Genomic DNA, 17,351 nt, shown 5'->3' with positions numbered 1-17,351 from the left:
ATATTATTATACCCCTATATTATTATAAAATATAGGGGTTACCGTGATATGGATAATAAAATCTCCATAATTTAATCAGAAGAGCGGTCAAAAACTTGAATTACTTAATATCAATTACACTTTTTTGGTATTTTGCCCCATTTCTTTATTGAGCTAAAATTACTAAATAGCAGATTCAACAAAAAATGGAAGCATAAATTTCAAATTTATGAAAGATCACTGAAGTTTGAGTTCAAAAGATTTATAGAAATTCAGTGGAAACATCGGTTATATTTAAGACAGTATGGCGCATAGCCAACTCGTTATCTGAAACTTCCAAATTCATTTTAATTAGACTCAGTAATGCCTGCATTTCCCATATTAAAGCCAATATATTTTATATGCTCATGCCAATTAGCTTCTTTTTTCCAGTACGTAACTTTTAATGATTTATTCTCAGTATTTATACTAATTTCTTTATTTGTGCTAAAAAATCCACAAATTTATTCAGAAATATTTCGTCTACCCACAGTGAGGTTACTTCCTTCGCAGACATTACTCAAATAATGATTCACCAATTAGTAGACCAACTGCTGAAAATCACATATTTAACCTTTCAAACAGTGTAGAACAACCGTATAAATTAAAGGGCATCAGGACATCAATTTGGTGTGATGATACACGAGCTCTGGAAATGCATAATTATGCATTGAACTGAAAAACTCAACGCTATGCCTAGGTTACAGGAAGTGTGTGTCACAAGTACATATCATAACTCACTTATAACTCGTGCTAATGTGTTTACTAAAGCTCAGATTTAATAACTAGCTTAACAAAAATAAAAGTAAAGGGCAAATGGATTAAATGTTACAAGGTTTTTAGTAGCTGTATGTAGAATTGCACTAAAAAAAATTACTAATCAAATTACGGTAAAAAGTACTGGAACCCATGATGCTGGTACTTTTTACGGCAAACTACATTTATACCGGTACATGTTACGGAATGAAAAATCAGATGTATCGTAATACTGAAATAAATAAATACCATAACATCACTGGCTGACTATAACGAAATAAATATTACTGTAAAAATTACTGCAAAAATGGATTTTATGGATGCTATACCCAAAGTGCTGGTTCTTTACACCGTAATTTTATTCGGAATTTCTTACAGTGAGGTAGAAATACTAAATTTCAAGTTTTCCATTTCTAAAGAAAATCAATATTAATAAAAGATAACCCAAATTCCAGCTAAGTTTTTTCAAATTAATTTTTTATACACGTAACTATATGACGAAACATTTGTTGTGGTGAAACTCGAAAACGATACACAAACATTAACAGTTTCTAGTATTCTTATACTCTCATACTTTTGGCTTTTGATGGAACTAACTCGCATTTGCTTTACATGGAGATGAAAACCACGAAAACCTCCCACGGTTAACCTGACGGCAAGGGCACTCAAACCCATGATCCATTTACCACTGAGGATATTTTACGCCAGCACTGTGGTCAGTTCGAGCCCGGAGCGGAACTCGTATCGACCAGCCATCGCTGGAATTCGAACCCGGTCACGTCATTGGAAGGCGAATACTCCATCCACGGAGCCACCATGGCTCTCAATAAAATATAAGGATAATTTTCTAAGCTAACTAGAAATACGGAAGCTTATTTGAATAATAAAACTAACCAGTAACTGAAAATAAGCTCTAACTTAAAATCTGTCACATGAATTTCAACGCCAATGTTAAGCCACACAGAATGATTTAAATTATAAATTTAAATAATTAAAAATTGTTTTCGTCTAGGCATTTGTCTATAAATCTACCTTATAATAATAACAATACATATTTTAATAATATTTATAAATAACAATAACATTAAGCGTAATTTTTTTTTTGCTGTATGAGTCCGCTATCTTTATTGAAAGTTTTTGTTGTCAAACAAGCAAAATAAATTTAAAAAATAATCCAAGGTTGCAATGAGATTAATGAACATAAAACGCCAAGCATCTATTCCATATGATTACAAATCTCAATCATTTGTCAATCTTAATTGTTGTCAAACTTTGAGTCAACAAGTTTGGTAAAAATTAAGTTCTCCTTAAATAGATGTTGTCTGTATAAATCATTCATTGCTATTTGATCTTAATTGGAAAATTATTTAAGTAGGAAAGAGTTATGGCTATTATTAAGATGAAAGGGGAAAAAAAGAGATGAAAGTTCTACACTTCTCTTTCGTAATAAGTGTTAAACGAACAGTAACTTTAATTCATGGCGTTTAACACCAGGAAAACATGATAAGTAAGCAATTATTATAACTTCCTATTCTTTTCAGTTGATCACGTATAAAAAGCAACCCTTTCGATTAGGAGCTTGATTTTAGTGGTTAATACATTGCGCAATATAAACTATTTTTAAGAATTCGAACAATAGCATTTTTAATGAAAATTTATTGTTTAGATAAGAAAACTGCAAGCAAAATAAAGCAAATCGTATTAAGAAACTGTGTTAATATAGATAAAATACGCTGGATTTGTTGTGCTGTTTCGAACATTAATCACTAGTAATAAGCTGTTCCGTTTAGATAATATTATAGTATTTTTTTAAATTATTCATTCAGTTAAAATGTACAGTTTTTTTAACACTAGAAAACTAAAAAGCTTATCTTATCATTTATAATTAAAAATTTGTCATAGGAGAATAATATTTATCGTTTCTTTTCATTATGTTTCAAATAGGAAACACATATCTCGAAAAAGTATCTGGAACAATCGTAACTTTTAACTGACATACAATGCAACCAGAAAGTTTCCGTGTCACGTTTTTATTAAAAGAAAACAGAACATAATTTTCACTCAATCTCAGAAAATTTATGAATATCTGTTTCATTTCAATCACGGAGAAAAAAAATTCTGGAATAATTACCGTACTGTAGGGTAAAAACATTTGTGATAAAAAAACACACACGCCATAATTCTTGTAATAAAACAAATTTACTCGGTATTTAAACCATTTATTTGATAATGTTTCTATTCATATAGTAACCATTTACCGTAAATTCTGGTTTTCAAAATTATTAGTTCTTATAACCACATATTTATTTAATAATATAAAACTGAAAAGTAAATCTAACAGAATAACTGGTTTCTTATGCTATACTCTAACGCAGTGTTTCCCAAACTTATGACTTTTGTGTACCCTTTCTACATTTTTCGTAACGCTGTGTACCACTAATTAAAAAAAAATGAATGTATTTTTTACAATAAAAAAATTGCATAAAAGTTAAAAATCACTACTAACTGTTGACACCACTAATTATTAACTGTTAACTCTGTAAAAAATAGTCAATAGAAAAATACGCAATCGTAAATTTCCATGGCTAGCTTTGTTTTTAAATAAAACTTTTTGAAATTTTCGTTTGTTGCGAGATATTTCGCATAAGAACTCGTACCCTCGCTAAACTGTTCCCGTACCCCTGGGGGTACGCGTACCACACTTTGGGAAACAGTGCTCTAACGTATCATGATAGAATTACTAAGGTTTTACCACATTTACCAAATTTTAACACACATTATAAAATATTATTTTACTGTTAATTCTACCAAAATCGTTGCTAAAGTGTTTTGGTTAAAATAAATGAGCTTTTTGGTCAGACTATTAGAGCCAGAAACATGGTAAATCTTACCATACTTCGATTATTTTGACTATGCTTTTTTTTTTCTCAGTGTGTGTAAATTGCAGTTTTCCTTAAAATGTTTTGATATATAATTGGCATTATGGCACTTTATGTTAAAATACTATGATTTAAATTACGTTAGGTTAAATACAAGATAATTATAATAGTCAGTTTTTATTCGAATTCGGTTTAAAATCTTGGGATTTTTCAAAACTCAAATTACGAATTTAAGTGAATCAAAAAACATTTTTTTTTTTAATGATACTAGCTATTTAAGCAAGAACTTACCCTTTCGTGGAGGCTCCTAAGATCATTGGTAACTACTTGCGGTTTGTTATACAGAGTTTCATAGCCATCATCATCATTTGCAATCTCTGCATCAATTTCTTGCTCAAGCTGCACAAGTAGTGGAGCCGGCATTCCGAATTTAACACCTTTTCTTGCCACTTCCAAAAGACACAGGATGAAACTTCTTTCGTTTTTTCTCAGCACTAAGTCATCAGTCTCAAAAAGCAAGCATTCCTTAATGTTCAGGGATCGACACCAACTAATGAAATTGCTCACATTGTCTCGAGCATGGAATGTTTCTGGAAGAACATCATAACGGTAGACAACATCCCGATCTGGAATAGGAACATCGCCGTGGACTGCATTGCCACTCCTGGAATATTTTAAATAATCTATTTAATTTGCATGTTGACTATTTATCTCTATCTGTTTAAAAATAACGTAAAAGAAATCAACTGCTGGCATGATTTGCTGTATAATTATTGTTTGAAATTGATATAATGAGAGAAAAACCATATCCCTGTTGGAATTCTCAGTTTCATAGGTGATAGATTTCAAATTAACATTGTTGTAAAATAAATTTTTGTATGCGTCTCACTGGAAAATTGCAGTAAAAAATTTACTAAGTGATTGAAATATCATTTTTGAAAAAATTCAAATAAGAAAAAAATGTTGTTTATTTCGCTTTAGTTGTGAAAATATATAAATTTGAACAATGAAATTTTAAAAATGGGTTTAGTAGGATATTGAATTCTTTTTTAATTAGCAACAAATTATTAACTTAGCAGTCAAATTTAAAGAGAGGGTGCAATTTTCTTTCGCTTATTTTTTAATTTACGAATTAAGTAATTAAATTTTCAGAATAATGAGCTGTCGCGTGCAGAAACAGAAAAACATTTATGACGCTTCTATTGCAAAAACGTAAAATGTAATGACAAATGTTATTTTCCACGTTCACTCACATTTTTTCCACCTTGTGCTATTAGGTGTTTCTATAAAATAAAAATAAAAATAATAAATGAAATAAAAAAAACAGCGGAGGTAGAAAGTGATATTTAGGTTTTATATTCTTTTTTAGGAGGATACAAGAACATGTAAAATAAGAGTTCATCAAAATTACAGAAATCCGAAATGCAAAGAACGTCAAGAAGCGGTTTACAAAACATTTTTTCCTAGAGAACTATCCTATTAAAAGACTGCTGGTTAAATTGATGCTCTACCTATAGAGCCCACTAAAACCAGGGACGGAGCTGAGGTAGGAGTTGGAACCCCCCTCCAAATCTTTCAAAATTGAAAATGGAATTATTATATTATTATTATTATTTATGGTCAGAAATTTTCTAAAAAAATATTTTCTCCCTCCCCCCCTGAAAAAAATATTGTCACTGAACAACGTGCCTGGCCGAAATATTACCTTATATCGAAAACTAAGGCACGTATTTTAAAAATGTCCTTTTAATCTTCCACTACTTCATATCTTTCCTAAATAACAAACTTTAAAAGGGTTGGGTTTTTTTATTCGAGAATAAGCAATGAAAATTAAATTTTATTAAAAAATTTCTAGCATAAGAATAAAGTTCTAGAAAAAGAAAAACATTATTTACATTAATATATTTCAAGACTTATCAATTAGATATGCTTTTTACGAGCATCATATTCTTCTTATAACTTTCTTATCATATTGATTCTAAGATTGAACTCTACCTTTATCTGCGGTTATCTAGCACATTACACTTATTTATCACAAATTGAGAAAAGTGGCTGAAATTTATACAGCATCTATTGAGATAACATTAGATAAAAACCGGAAATCCGTACATTTTGGCAGTTTAGTAAGATAAAGAAAAATACATAGCTTTTTTTAATAAAATAAATAATTATAAAAAAAAAAATTTATGCTCTATGTAAACAATAAATTGTCTTGTACTCTCTTAAAAATTTTGGAGTAAGATGAATATCATGTACATTAACTACAGCCTTAATAACGGTGCTGCATTTAACTAATAATCGTAAAGACATTTCCCTAATTGTTAATAACTTTCAATGTGATTAAATTTTTGAATTGGTTTTGATAATTAAAAACTAAAATCATTAATTTAGAAATTAAAGAAAAAAAGAGCAAGTTAAAAATTATAGCTAAACTAAAAATAACAAATTATTTTTTAAAAATTTTAAACATAGCAAATCGAACATTAATTGTATACTGATATGTAATTTTAAAATGCAAAATCGTCAAGAACGAGAATAATCGTCAGAATTATAAATCTTGAAACTGGTATAAATATCAAGTCTAAATTAAGTTTTTACATTAAAAAAAATATTAAAATAATATAATATTTAAGTATTTTTTGAAATAATTAGACCAAAGTCAAAATATGTCTAAACTTTAACACATATTTCTTTACTGAAGTTGCATCAAATTATTAATTTCATGAAGGAAAAAAAAGACGATTCTTGCTGTTATAAAAAAGCATATGTGAGTCATTTTTTGTATTAATATGTATTATTACAAATTGCTAATGCAAATGCTCTAACAACTGCATTCTGTTAAAAGATTTTTTTTTTACGTTTTAACTTAAACAAATAAGCTTGGCAATAATATTAATATTAAAGCATTGAAACAAAAATAATAGAGAAATTTTTAATTTTAAAAATTATCACTTTGAATGAAAAAATTCTGATTAGATTATTTAGGTAAACGTTAAATATTTATATTACAGGTTGCTGATACTAAATGTTATAGTTAATAAAAGATCTGTATTTTTATTTTCTATCAAAAAATATACATGAAAATTCATTATCTTTTAAATTTTGAACAACAAACAATTGCAGTAGAATGCTTGAAAAAGTTGTATTCAAAATCAAAAGTTTAAAATTGGAAATGGGAAAAAGATTCTAAATATCTACTACTTTTTTAAATCGTTTGCTATCGAATCGTTTGCTTATAATCATTATTTTTAATTAAGTATTTATTCATTTTGAATCAAATAGGGCGTTTTGTAAGTTTTACTATTGCCCATTTGCAATTAGTTTATTGCGAAAAAGTATGCAGTATTTCATACAGAGATATAAAGGATAAGAATTTTTCATAATCGTAAAATGCTTTGCAACTGAAGAAGTCTGTTGATGACATTAAAATTGGAAAAATATTTAAAATCGAAATTTTTAAATTGGGAAATATTCTAAAAATATCTGCTATTTTTTTTTTATATCGGTCAGCTTAAAAAATTGAGTTCTCCTGTTTTAATTCTCAGGTATTTAATCATTTTGAATCAAATAGGACATTTTTTGAGTTTCATTACTGCGGTGCATTCACGATTAGCAAATTGTGATAACGCATTCAGTATTACATATAGAAAATATAAATGTTAAGAATTTCTTAGAATCAAAGTAGAATGTTTTGTAACTGAAAGTCTGTTGATGAGTATTCAAAATCAAAAGTATAAAATTGAAAATAAGAGAACGATTCTAAATATCTGCCATTCATCGAACCATTTGGTCAAAAACAATTATGCTATTATTTTAATTTTAAAGAATTTATTCAATTTAGATCAAATAAGGCACTTTTAGCACAAGCACTTTAAGGCACAAGGCACTTTTTGGGTTACGTTATCATTTTGGGTAAGTAGTGTTTAAAAAATGATGTCTGTCAATAGTTAGTAAATTGTGAAAGTATACCATTGTTTCATACAGAAAACATGATTGGTAAGATTGTCTTTTAGTTAAATAAAAGGAGGAGACAGCCTTTATTAGCGTAAGTTTTTTTTTAAATTTATGTACTGTAATAAGTTTTCTTAATTTATAAACTGTAGAATATTTAGATAAAAAAATGTATATATTATGTCATAACGCTTTGGGCGATCATCATCACACATGATGAATGAAGTTTACAGTATGAAATAATAAACAAATCTGTCTTATTTAAGCGAATGATTTATGAAACGAAATGATGAGGAACAAATGTTGGGGAGAAAGATTTTCCTCTTCCTCTCCAACAAGCATTTAGTCTCAAACAACATGGCGGCCAGCTTAACAAGTTGTCTACCATTTTATGAAATGTCTTTTTTTAATATTTTATTTGTATCATCTTAAGACAGAAAAAAATGTTACTGGTCTAATCATGATATGTTGCAGGTTAATTTATAAAAGTTTCAAAATCATTTTTTATCAGTAGATCAAATGCAAATTATAAGAAATTAAATACAGTTAATTACAAATATGTTCCTCTGCCACTCTACAATAATTTGCTTATAAATTAACCATGTTCTGGACGACTACTCACAATTCTAAAATTTTTTTTTCAAAAGAAAGCATCGGAAACGCGGTGAATTAAGTTTTTTTCCCCATCAACTTTCTATTATTTGCACTTGATCTGAAACCAAATGATACAAATGTATTGCATTCAGAAGTAACCATGTAATATCTTTATTAAAATTTTTTTATAAATTTATTAAAAGCATTAACCCATTAATAAATTTATGCTATTATTATTCTACTATTATTATTCTACTTCTATTATTCTGCTAATATTATTCTACTAAATGAGACTTATATAGCACATTAATAATTCCTACATGATAATGATCCTCTTAATAACTAGATAATAATACTAGTACAACTTATTTTATTTGTATTTGCATTATTTTCAACAATTTGTTTATACTTATTGCTGAAAAACAGCCATAAAAATACATCTTTCTTAAAACAAATTCATGAAACTTATCTTAAATTAATAAACTTTTCAGCAAATTTTAAATATTAAAAACTTATTCAATGTAATCTATCGCAATTGGTTACAAAAATTTTTTCCCTTATCACGTAGATAATAAAATATCTAATTTTTCTTACGATTTATTTATTGTTAAAATACAATTTTAGAAATACGACATATCAAAAAAGTAAATATTAGTAATAGGCAAGTAGTGACTTTCAAATTGAGTTTATTTCACTTTCTCAAATGTAAAATATTCTCAGAGCTTTTTTAAATAACTTTCCAGTTTATTTTACATTGAATAATAATGTATGTAAGAAAAATATGACTGAAAAATTTTGATTTCCACGTTGACATTAATGAGTTAACTTACAAAGCTGAACTTTTTATTAACAAAAATTTAAATTTACAAAAACTAATAATTCGCATGTTAAAAAAATTGTCTTTTAAGTATTTATTGTTCAATTTTTTATAATATAATTTATTTTGAGAAGGCAAAGATACATTCATTTTAATTTATTTCTCCAAATCAATTCCATAGTTTTGTAGATTTTGTAGTGTACAGTAGAGATATGTAAAATGAGTTCTCAATGGCAACAAATACAATACGCATAATTAATTTTGATGGATTAATTACCTGTAATATTCTCTAGCTTTTCGAACAACATTGTTAGCATGCTGGCACAAAATAACGCCGGTTTCCATTTGCTCCAAAAAATTATCAGCATCTAGATCTAATCCTTCGTATAAACCATTCAACCACTCCGCAAGATCCTCTTTCATAGCATATAAATATTCTTCCGAACTTTTAAAAGGCCGGAAAGGCCGTGGTTCCAGGAGAGTTACTTCAAAATCCGGAGGTTCGGCTGTTCCATTGCCAGTCATCATCATCACAGGTCCATCACAGTATTCCATTTTGATTACCTTTTTTTAATGCTGAGCGAAAATAATATAAAAATATTAATAAAATTAACTAGCCCATTTTTAATTGTTTCGATAAAAGCTTAATTCTACAAAAAATCCATTTGCAAATAATTATTGCAGATGATCACAAATACAAGCGTAGATTAATATCTCTTGTCACGACAAAAGTCTTAGAAGAGAAATAAAAATTTTCTTAACAAAACAAATCTTTTCTCCTGTGTTTACTAACAAAGAGGCTATTAAAGCGCGGCAAAGACAAACGAACACAAATCACTCTCCGTTCCCGACTTCTTCGCCAAAACGAGGTAAACACGAAAATGGAACGAGGAGGAAATTGTTGCAAGCAGGTGTGACGCTCGGAAACATTAATGAAGTTCTGAAATCGGGCTCAAAGGATTATAAAGGAGCGCGCGTTAAGTAAACACTTAAAAACCAGTCTGTTGGACGGATGGACGAACAGAATACTTAACGGATGATGCTCGGGGACGTTTTCATTCCATACATGGGATGCCGATGAAGTTAGACGAGATGGAAACAAGCGCGACCCCTGTTGACGTAAAAATCATGATGGTAATGCGGTGATGCGAGGTAGGAAGAAAAAAAAAATTTGCGGTTGGACTTCGACTGAGTAGGATTACAATTTAAATTGAGATTATCGTTTCGCTGAAGTTTGTAACGGGTAGTTAGTTTATTCCGGTTTTCAAACGATTTCAATTGAATTTCACGATCGTTTGAAATTTTCAATCTTCATTTGAGAGCAGACGTGGTTAAAAATAGAATAAAACTAGAAAAATGAAATTTCTATAGATGGATTCTAATTTTAAAATTCATATAATATTATTATTTGTGTTCATAATTCATTTAAATTTCAAAAATCTGGGACATTGAAATCGAGATCTCTAGGATTACAACACGAGATGTAGAAGATTTTGCACCACGAAAGATTATTTTACAGAAACATTCTTCTCCAACTATAAACTGTAAATTTTGTATTATTCTGAAAAATGATAATTTTCAATTATATTTTCATTAAATCACTGATTAACGACAAAAAATGTTTTTTATTCATTATTAAATTCTAGATTTTAACCAAGTTTATCTCTATAAAATATTAGCATTAATCAAAAACGTAGCTTGAAAGGAGTTTAGAATATAAAATATTAGAAAAAAAATCACAATATTTTCTTTTTTACAAGAATGATTTCATTATTTTCTTATAACGTTAAATAAACACTGCTATAAATTATGTGTTTAGCTGATAATTTTTATTCTGTTGCACTAAATCATGGTTCGATCTAATTTGTAATTGACACCTAGACTTATAGGGCTTTTTTCTTCTTTTTTTTTTTAAAAAAAAAGGATATTTTCCATTTTTTACGCATTGTGCTTACTCCTGAAAAATGCCCCTAAGATCAGGGAATTTTGAAATTTTTACTACCTAAATGTGACAGTGATGATGTGAAAATTATTTAAAACCCATTCAGTACAATTCTACCTTGTACTACTTTAAAAAAAAATAGCAGTAACGGTTAAATAATATTGCACTATTTACGAAATGATTTCCCCTTTTTGAGTGAAAAAAATATGGATCAATACAAAGTTAAAGTAAGAATATTATTTTTTCAATTATTATTATTTAAAGTGAAAATAAGAAAGATATAATTTACTTAGTAAAACAAAAAAAAGTATTAAAAGTGGAAGCAATAATAAATAATAGATACTAATTACTATTGCCGAATATTTGTATGATAATTTCATTGAAATTTTTTTAATTCGATCAATGTGTTCAAAGCTTTACGTAAAGCCTATAGAGTACATGGCATTTTCAAGGAACTAAAATAAATATATAAAGAATATAGTAAAGATAATACTGTTTGTCAAACTTACGTGTTTTTTTTAATCATCGTATTAATTACAATTCTGGAAAAATATATCTATACTGATAGATCCAAAGTAACAGGAGATTTACAACCGTGTTGCTAAAAAACTAATTATTGGATCAAATTCTTTCATCAAACATACACAGAAAAAACAATTCTGGTATAATTACAGTACTGTATGGTAATAACATTTGTGATAAAAAAAACACATCATAATTCTTGTCATGAAACCAAAATATACGGCATTTAAACCATCCATTTCTTTATTTTCCCTTTCACATGGTAACGATTTACCAGATATTCTGATTTTAAAATCATAGTTCTTATTACCACTCATTTGGTAAAAAATACAAAACTTAAAAGTTACTTTAACCAAATAAAGATATTTTATGCTGTGCTCAAAGGTATAATGATAAAAATAGGAATTTTTACCACAATTACTAAATTTTATCACATATTACAAAACCATATTTTAATGCTTGTTTTACTAAAATCCTTACCAATGCATTTCGGTAAAAATTATTATGCATTTTGGTGTTCCTATAGAGCTAGTAACATGGCACTTTTTAAACATATTCTAGTAGTTTTAACCTTTTCTTTTTCTCAGTGTACGATTCTGCGGAAAAGGAAACATAAAAATTTAATTTAGAATAGTAAAAATATATAACGCGAAAACTGTTACAAAGCATAAGAATAAGGGGGGAGAGATAATTTTAATACAAAATAAAAATGATTTTTATGCTTTTCATTATGTAAATGACATTTATGATTAGTGGAAATACATTCCTAAAAATTATTTATATTTCGAAGTAAATCTAAAATTTAATTAGAAATTAAGTACTTGTATAGGAAAGTACTTGTATTTGTAATTAAAATTTTCTTTAAAAAATTACATTCAAAATAGCGAAAAAGTATACCTTTTAAGTCTTTGATCCAAAATATCTCCAAATGATAAGTCTAATAATTTATGTTTACAAATTCGAATTTGGCATGAAATATCTAAACAAGCATGTTATAGAATGTTTGGCTAGTATAGATTTTTTCAGTAGTGTAATTTAGTGAATTATTGCTTGTTCTTATTAATGTCCTATAAAGGTCTACAAAAAATAAAAACTATTCGAATCATTTGCAACATAACACAATACAAAAATATGTCTCTAATATATTTTTTAAAAAAACTTAAAAATACTCGAAATGTATGTATGCTCCACTTTTATTATAAGTTAATTTATTTAATAAAAGAAAGAATAATCTTGTAAAAAATCTCTCTTTCATTATATCTATTTATAGCCACTAAGAAGATTAATTTTTATTTAGAAAATTCGACTTCATAACGTAATCAGGCACAAAAAGCATAAGCATCAAAATTCTATTCTTAATCTAATACCTTAATAATTCTTCTGAGAGTTAATTCATCATAACACCTTTATTGTTGTCAAAATTTGTTCGTTCCATAACTTTCCTCTAAGCAAAAAGGACTTCAAAAAAAGAAAAGGGAAAGGCAACTTGTTAAAATTCTCTTCTGTTTAATTCTCAAGTGTTTTTACAATGTATGCATTCTCTTCTGAAACTAACCGGCAGTAGTATGGACAGCATCCTCAAAGCTTGAATATTACCGGGTGCAGTGAACTGTATGTATAAATAGTGATACAAAGAAAGTATCTGTAGTTTTTCAGTCCTCAGTTTACAAAGAATAAGATGGAAAAAGAGAAATCCTTTGCAGCATTTTTTGTTTCACATAACGTAAAATTTTCGTCAAGAATTCTATAGGCGGAGAGAATGAAGCAAAAATAGGATTATTACTTTCTTTAAACTTTTTTTGAACAGTAATAATATTGCTTTGATATTTTAAAAGCTAATGTTTTAATGTGATATTTAAAACATGCCAAGTTAAGCCTATTTCTTGAACAAAATATTAACTTAACAAATATATTCAGGGATTTCTGTAATCACCGCCTTTAAAATGCTTATCTTTAGAATTCTTGTTAAAAATTAAGTTAATAAATAGCACATTAGTGCAAATGATAACTAAGCGAAGGAAAAAGGAAAAACTTCATTGAAATCACAAGAATAAAATGAATTTTTATTATTTCCACAATAATGATTTCGGGATTTGTTAGATTTCAATCGCGATTTTATTTTTTTCCTCGTTTCTAATTTACTTCCAATGTGAATATTTTTTCTGCTTATTTTATAATATATATATATATATACAAAAAGAAAAAAAGTGAAGAAATTTAAAAAAAACAATAAGTCTTATTTACTGTGCATAAGCTGCAAGCAAATAGAACTCATAAAATAATAAAATAAGTTCAAAATCTAGAGAAAACATGGAAAAATCACTGAACAATGAAAAAAGGCAAAACGAAAAATAATAATAAAAATCCGGAAAAAAACGAAAAAAGGAAGAAAAAAATTATTGAAATCCGGAAAACAAAAGATATAATCTTTTCATCAGCTCAAGCGATTATATCCGAAAAAAGGAGTGCTTTCTAATATTGTATCAATACAGTCAAAGCAAAATATATCAATACATAGTGCAGTGTGAGGAGCACTGAAAAAAAAAATTCACAAAAAATTTACAGCAAATAAAATGAAACACATTAAGTAAAAACCGAAAATAAAATATAAAGAAAAAACAGAATAAAACATAAAACGAAATCTATAAAGCGAGTTGCGAATTCAAATAAACTTACATGAACGGAAAATTTTACAAGAATGATTTAAAATATTTTCGTAACAAGAAGATTGCCAGATTACAAAATATGAAAACAAAAGCGTAAATAGAGGGATTTTGCTTTATAGTGCGTTCTTACTGCAGTACTGAAGTGAGTTTGATTTGTTAGTTACTAAGCATGGGCCCGAAAATGGATGTGTGCAAGGAAATATTATACTGGATAATTTAAAAAAGTTGACAATTAATAATTTTAGAAAATTAACTTTTATTTAAGAAAAATATAAAATAAAATAGGAAAAGAGAAAGAAACATGAATTGCCTGTTTTGCGCATAATTTTAGCATGATTTGCACGAAAAGGATTTTCACATGGTAAAAATTATATAAATTAACAAAGAAGGTTTTTAGTAAATTTATTTACAATAATATACAATTAACTCATTGATTCAATATAGAATTTAATTACTTTAGTTGGGTATCTATTGTTTTTTTTATCAAATTTTGAAAGAGCTTGTCTATTTGTTTTTTGGATTAATAAACATTACTACATATTCTTTTAATTCTATTCATTTGATTAAAAATGGTATTCAAATAGATATTATTAGAAACATTAGAATTCCAAGTAATTAGCTTATTTATACTAAAATAAAAATAATTTCTTTCATGGTATAAATCAACAAAGCAGATATTTCCTTCTTTTAAAATTCCTAAATACAAAAAATTGTAATTAATATTATCATCATGATTACGAAGCAAGCTAAATTCCTCGGGATAAATATTATTTAATAAAATAGTATAATCTTGAAAATTGAAGATAATTAAATCATCAATAAATCTAATAAAAATTTAATATTAAGAGTATAATTTTTTTCATAATAATGCAAAAATAAGTTAGCTAAGAGAGATGAAAAATTAGATCCTTCCAGAATTCCATCAATTTGAAAAAAAAATATCATAAAATATGTAAATATAATTATTAAAAGAAATAAATTAGAATTTCTCAATATCCAAAGTCACAATTAAGGATATTTTTAAAATCATAGTAATAATTCAAAAGGGCATCTTTTAGTTTAGAAAGGGAAATGCTATTGAAAAGATCCTGGAAATCAAAAGTTGCAATAAAATTAATTTTATTATGTTTAATAAAACCTAAAATCGGTTGATTATTAGTGATAATCCAAGAAAAACCTTCTTTAACAATATTGCTAATAATTTTATTTAAGTAGTTCGAGAAAATGGTGCCAGGTTGTTTTGAGGTTAATTCTTTGAACTATAAATAAGAGTATTTCAGTACGTGAAAATACGATCATCAGGGTGGGTCATTAGGGTTATTAAGGGTGATATTTTTCTAATTTTCTTATTGCTCACTGTAATGTGAGTCATTTCAAAAAGCAACACGGTAAAACAATATAAAGAAATGGAGGATCATATTCAACTTTTTCTCTATACTGCGATTTAATTTTGAAAATTCTATATATAAAAAAAAATAATATTAAAAATCGTTCAAAAATATTTTTAATTTGAGTTTGAAGGAAGGTCTAAATGGAACCCTATTAAAATGACTTTTGTATTCATCAGTAACACTTTTAAAAAGTTCTTCTTTTAAGAAACTGACAAGAATTTTTTCTGGAAAATTAATTTCTAAATTTACTAGCAAAAATATTAAAAATTCAAGTATGGATCACCTTGCTCTTCTTCTTTATCCCAAGTGATTTAACATTTGTAACATCGTTTGGCACAAAAATCAAACTTAAAACTAATGTTATTTTTTGCTAGATGATTTTCTGTAAAATAAATAAATAAAAATGCAATGGCTTTTATATAAAAGTTTATTTACTAGGCACGCTTGCTCATTACTGTTGCTCACTAAAAATACCATGCTTTCTTATTGATGCTAATAAATCATAACTTAATGCTGATTTTTTATGAGCAACAAATATGCATTTACTAACATCTTTTTGCTGAAGCTTAAAAAAAACGTTGGATTCCTGTGCATTTCATCTTAGTAATTTCACAAACTTCTTTCATTTCGAGAAATTGCACAGTCAGTCACTTTATCAAATTCTTTTTTCTGTTCTATAAAAGAATAACTGTTAAATTTCAAAAGCGTAACCGTTCCGCTAAATTCAAGCATTGTGTTTGTTCTTCTATGGGTGATAAATGAGCTATTAGGTAGGATTCTAGGTGACTTCCTGAACAAAGGAATATACCTGTAATGTGTAAACATCCTAACGCGCGCGGGAGGATAACATTATTTATTCTTCGTGTAGTATTTTGTTTTCTTGTTATTTTTTTTAATGTTCATTATTTCTGAGTGGGTATAACATAATTGGATTTGGAGGCGATTAAGAAGAAGATAATTTAAAAAGCACTTAAACGGTTAAGAATGGAGAAAAAAGCTTTTTTTTACTTGTTTTATGAACTACATAATTTTTTTAACGGCCTAGAAGGAATAATATCAGTGCAAAAATGGACCGAGATTTTGATATGTTTTTTTCTTCTTCTTTTCTTAAATTTTTCTTAAACAAAATTTTTTATTTATTCATTTTTAAAATTCAAATTTTAGTTTTAATTTTCTTCACTTTTCGAATTTACATTTTATTTTTATTTAAGTAGCATTTTATTTCAATAAATAACATAAAACTCTAAAAGTCCTTGCAATATAGAACAATTCTTGTACGTTTTTTTTACATTGATAAATTAACGATGTTCTATGCAAATTAGAATCATCCTTTATTGAAATTTGATATTCTAATTGCAATTTATTTTATAGACATGCATACCTGCATATGCATTAAATTTCACAACGATAATTTTTTTTTTTACAGAGAAAATAAAGAGTTGAAAGGTGATTATTAGAAACTCCTCTAAATCTAATCAGACAATCAAACTAGTTTATATCTTTTATTATTCCAAATTTCTCATTAGTGATTTTTATTCCTTCTGTACTTAAATAATTATTTGCATCAACTTATATGCATACTTTTTTTAAAAATTAGTTTTTCGCAAAGATCCAAAAAATACATAAAAGGACAATGATTACAAAATTTGTGTATAGTGGCGTTCCCTCATTGCATTCAGAACCGAAATCGTATTTCAAGTTAAGAGAGATCAAATATTTAAAATTTTTATTAATCCATCGAAAACAAAAAACAAATGAGAAAAAAACTGTAATTTATGACTAACAACTTTAGAGTAAAGTCTGTTGTATACAATC

At 27.1% G+C, this 17,351-nt stretch overlaps 1 protein-coding gene across 1 annotated transcript in view; it reads right to left on the bottom strand.

Moving 5' to 3' along the window:
- Nucleotides 1–10,156, bottom strand: part of LOC107453760 (uncharacterized) — a 50,154-nt gene extending 39,998 nt beyond the window's left edge. The window contains exons 1-2 of the mRNA XM_016070700.4: nucleotides 9,293–10,156; nucleotides 3,945–4,317 (exon numbers count right to left, since the gene is read on the bottom strand). Of these exons, the coding sequence (XP_015926186.2) occupies nucleotides 3,945–4,317; nucleotides 9,293–9,570 (651 nt within the window). The 5' untranslated portion in view covers nucleotides 9,571–10,156. The remainder of the gene's footprint in view (nucleotides 1–3,944; nucleotides 4,318–9,292) is intronic.
- Nucleotides 10,157–17,351: the final 7,195 nt, after the last annotated feature.

This window comes from Parasteatoda tepidariorum, chromosome 2 (genome assembly GCF_982258835.1).
Source record: "Parasteatoda tepidariorum strain Cologne lab strain chromosome 2, Ptep-v5.0, whole genome shotgun sequence".
NCBI lineage: Eukaryota > Metazoa > Arthropoda > Arachnida > Araneae > Theridiidae > Parasteatoda > Parasteatoda tepidariorum.
The sequence above is the reverse complement of the archived record's forward strand: the minus strand, read 5'-3'. Positions and strand labels throughout refer to the sequence as shown.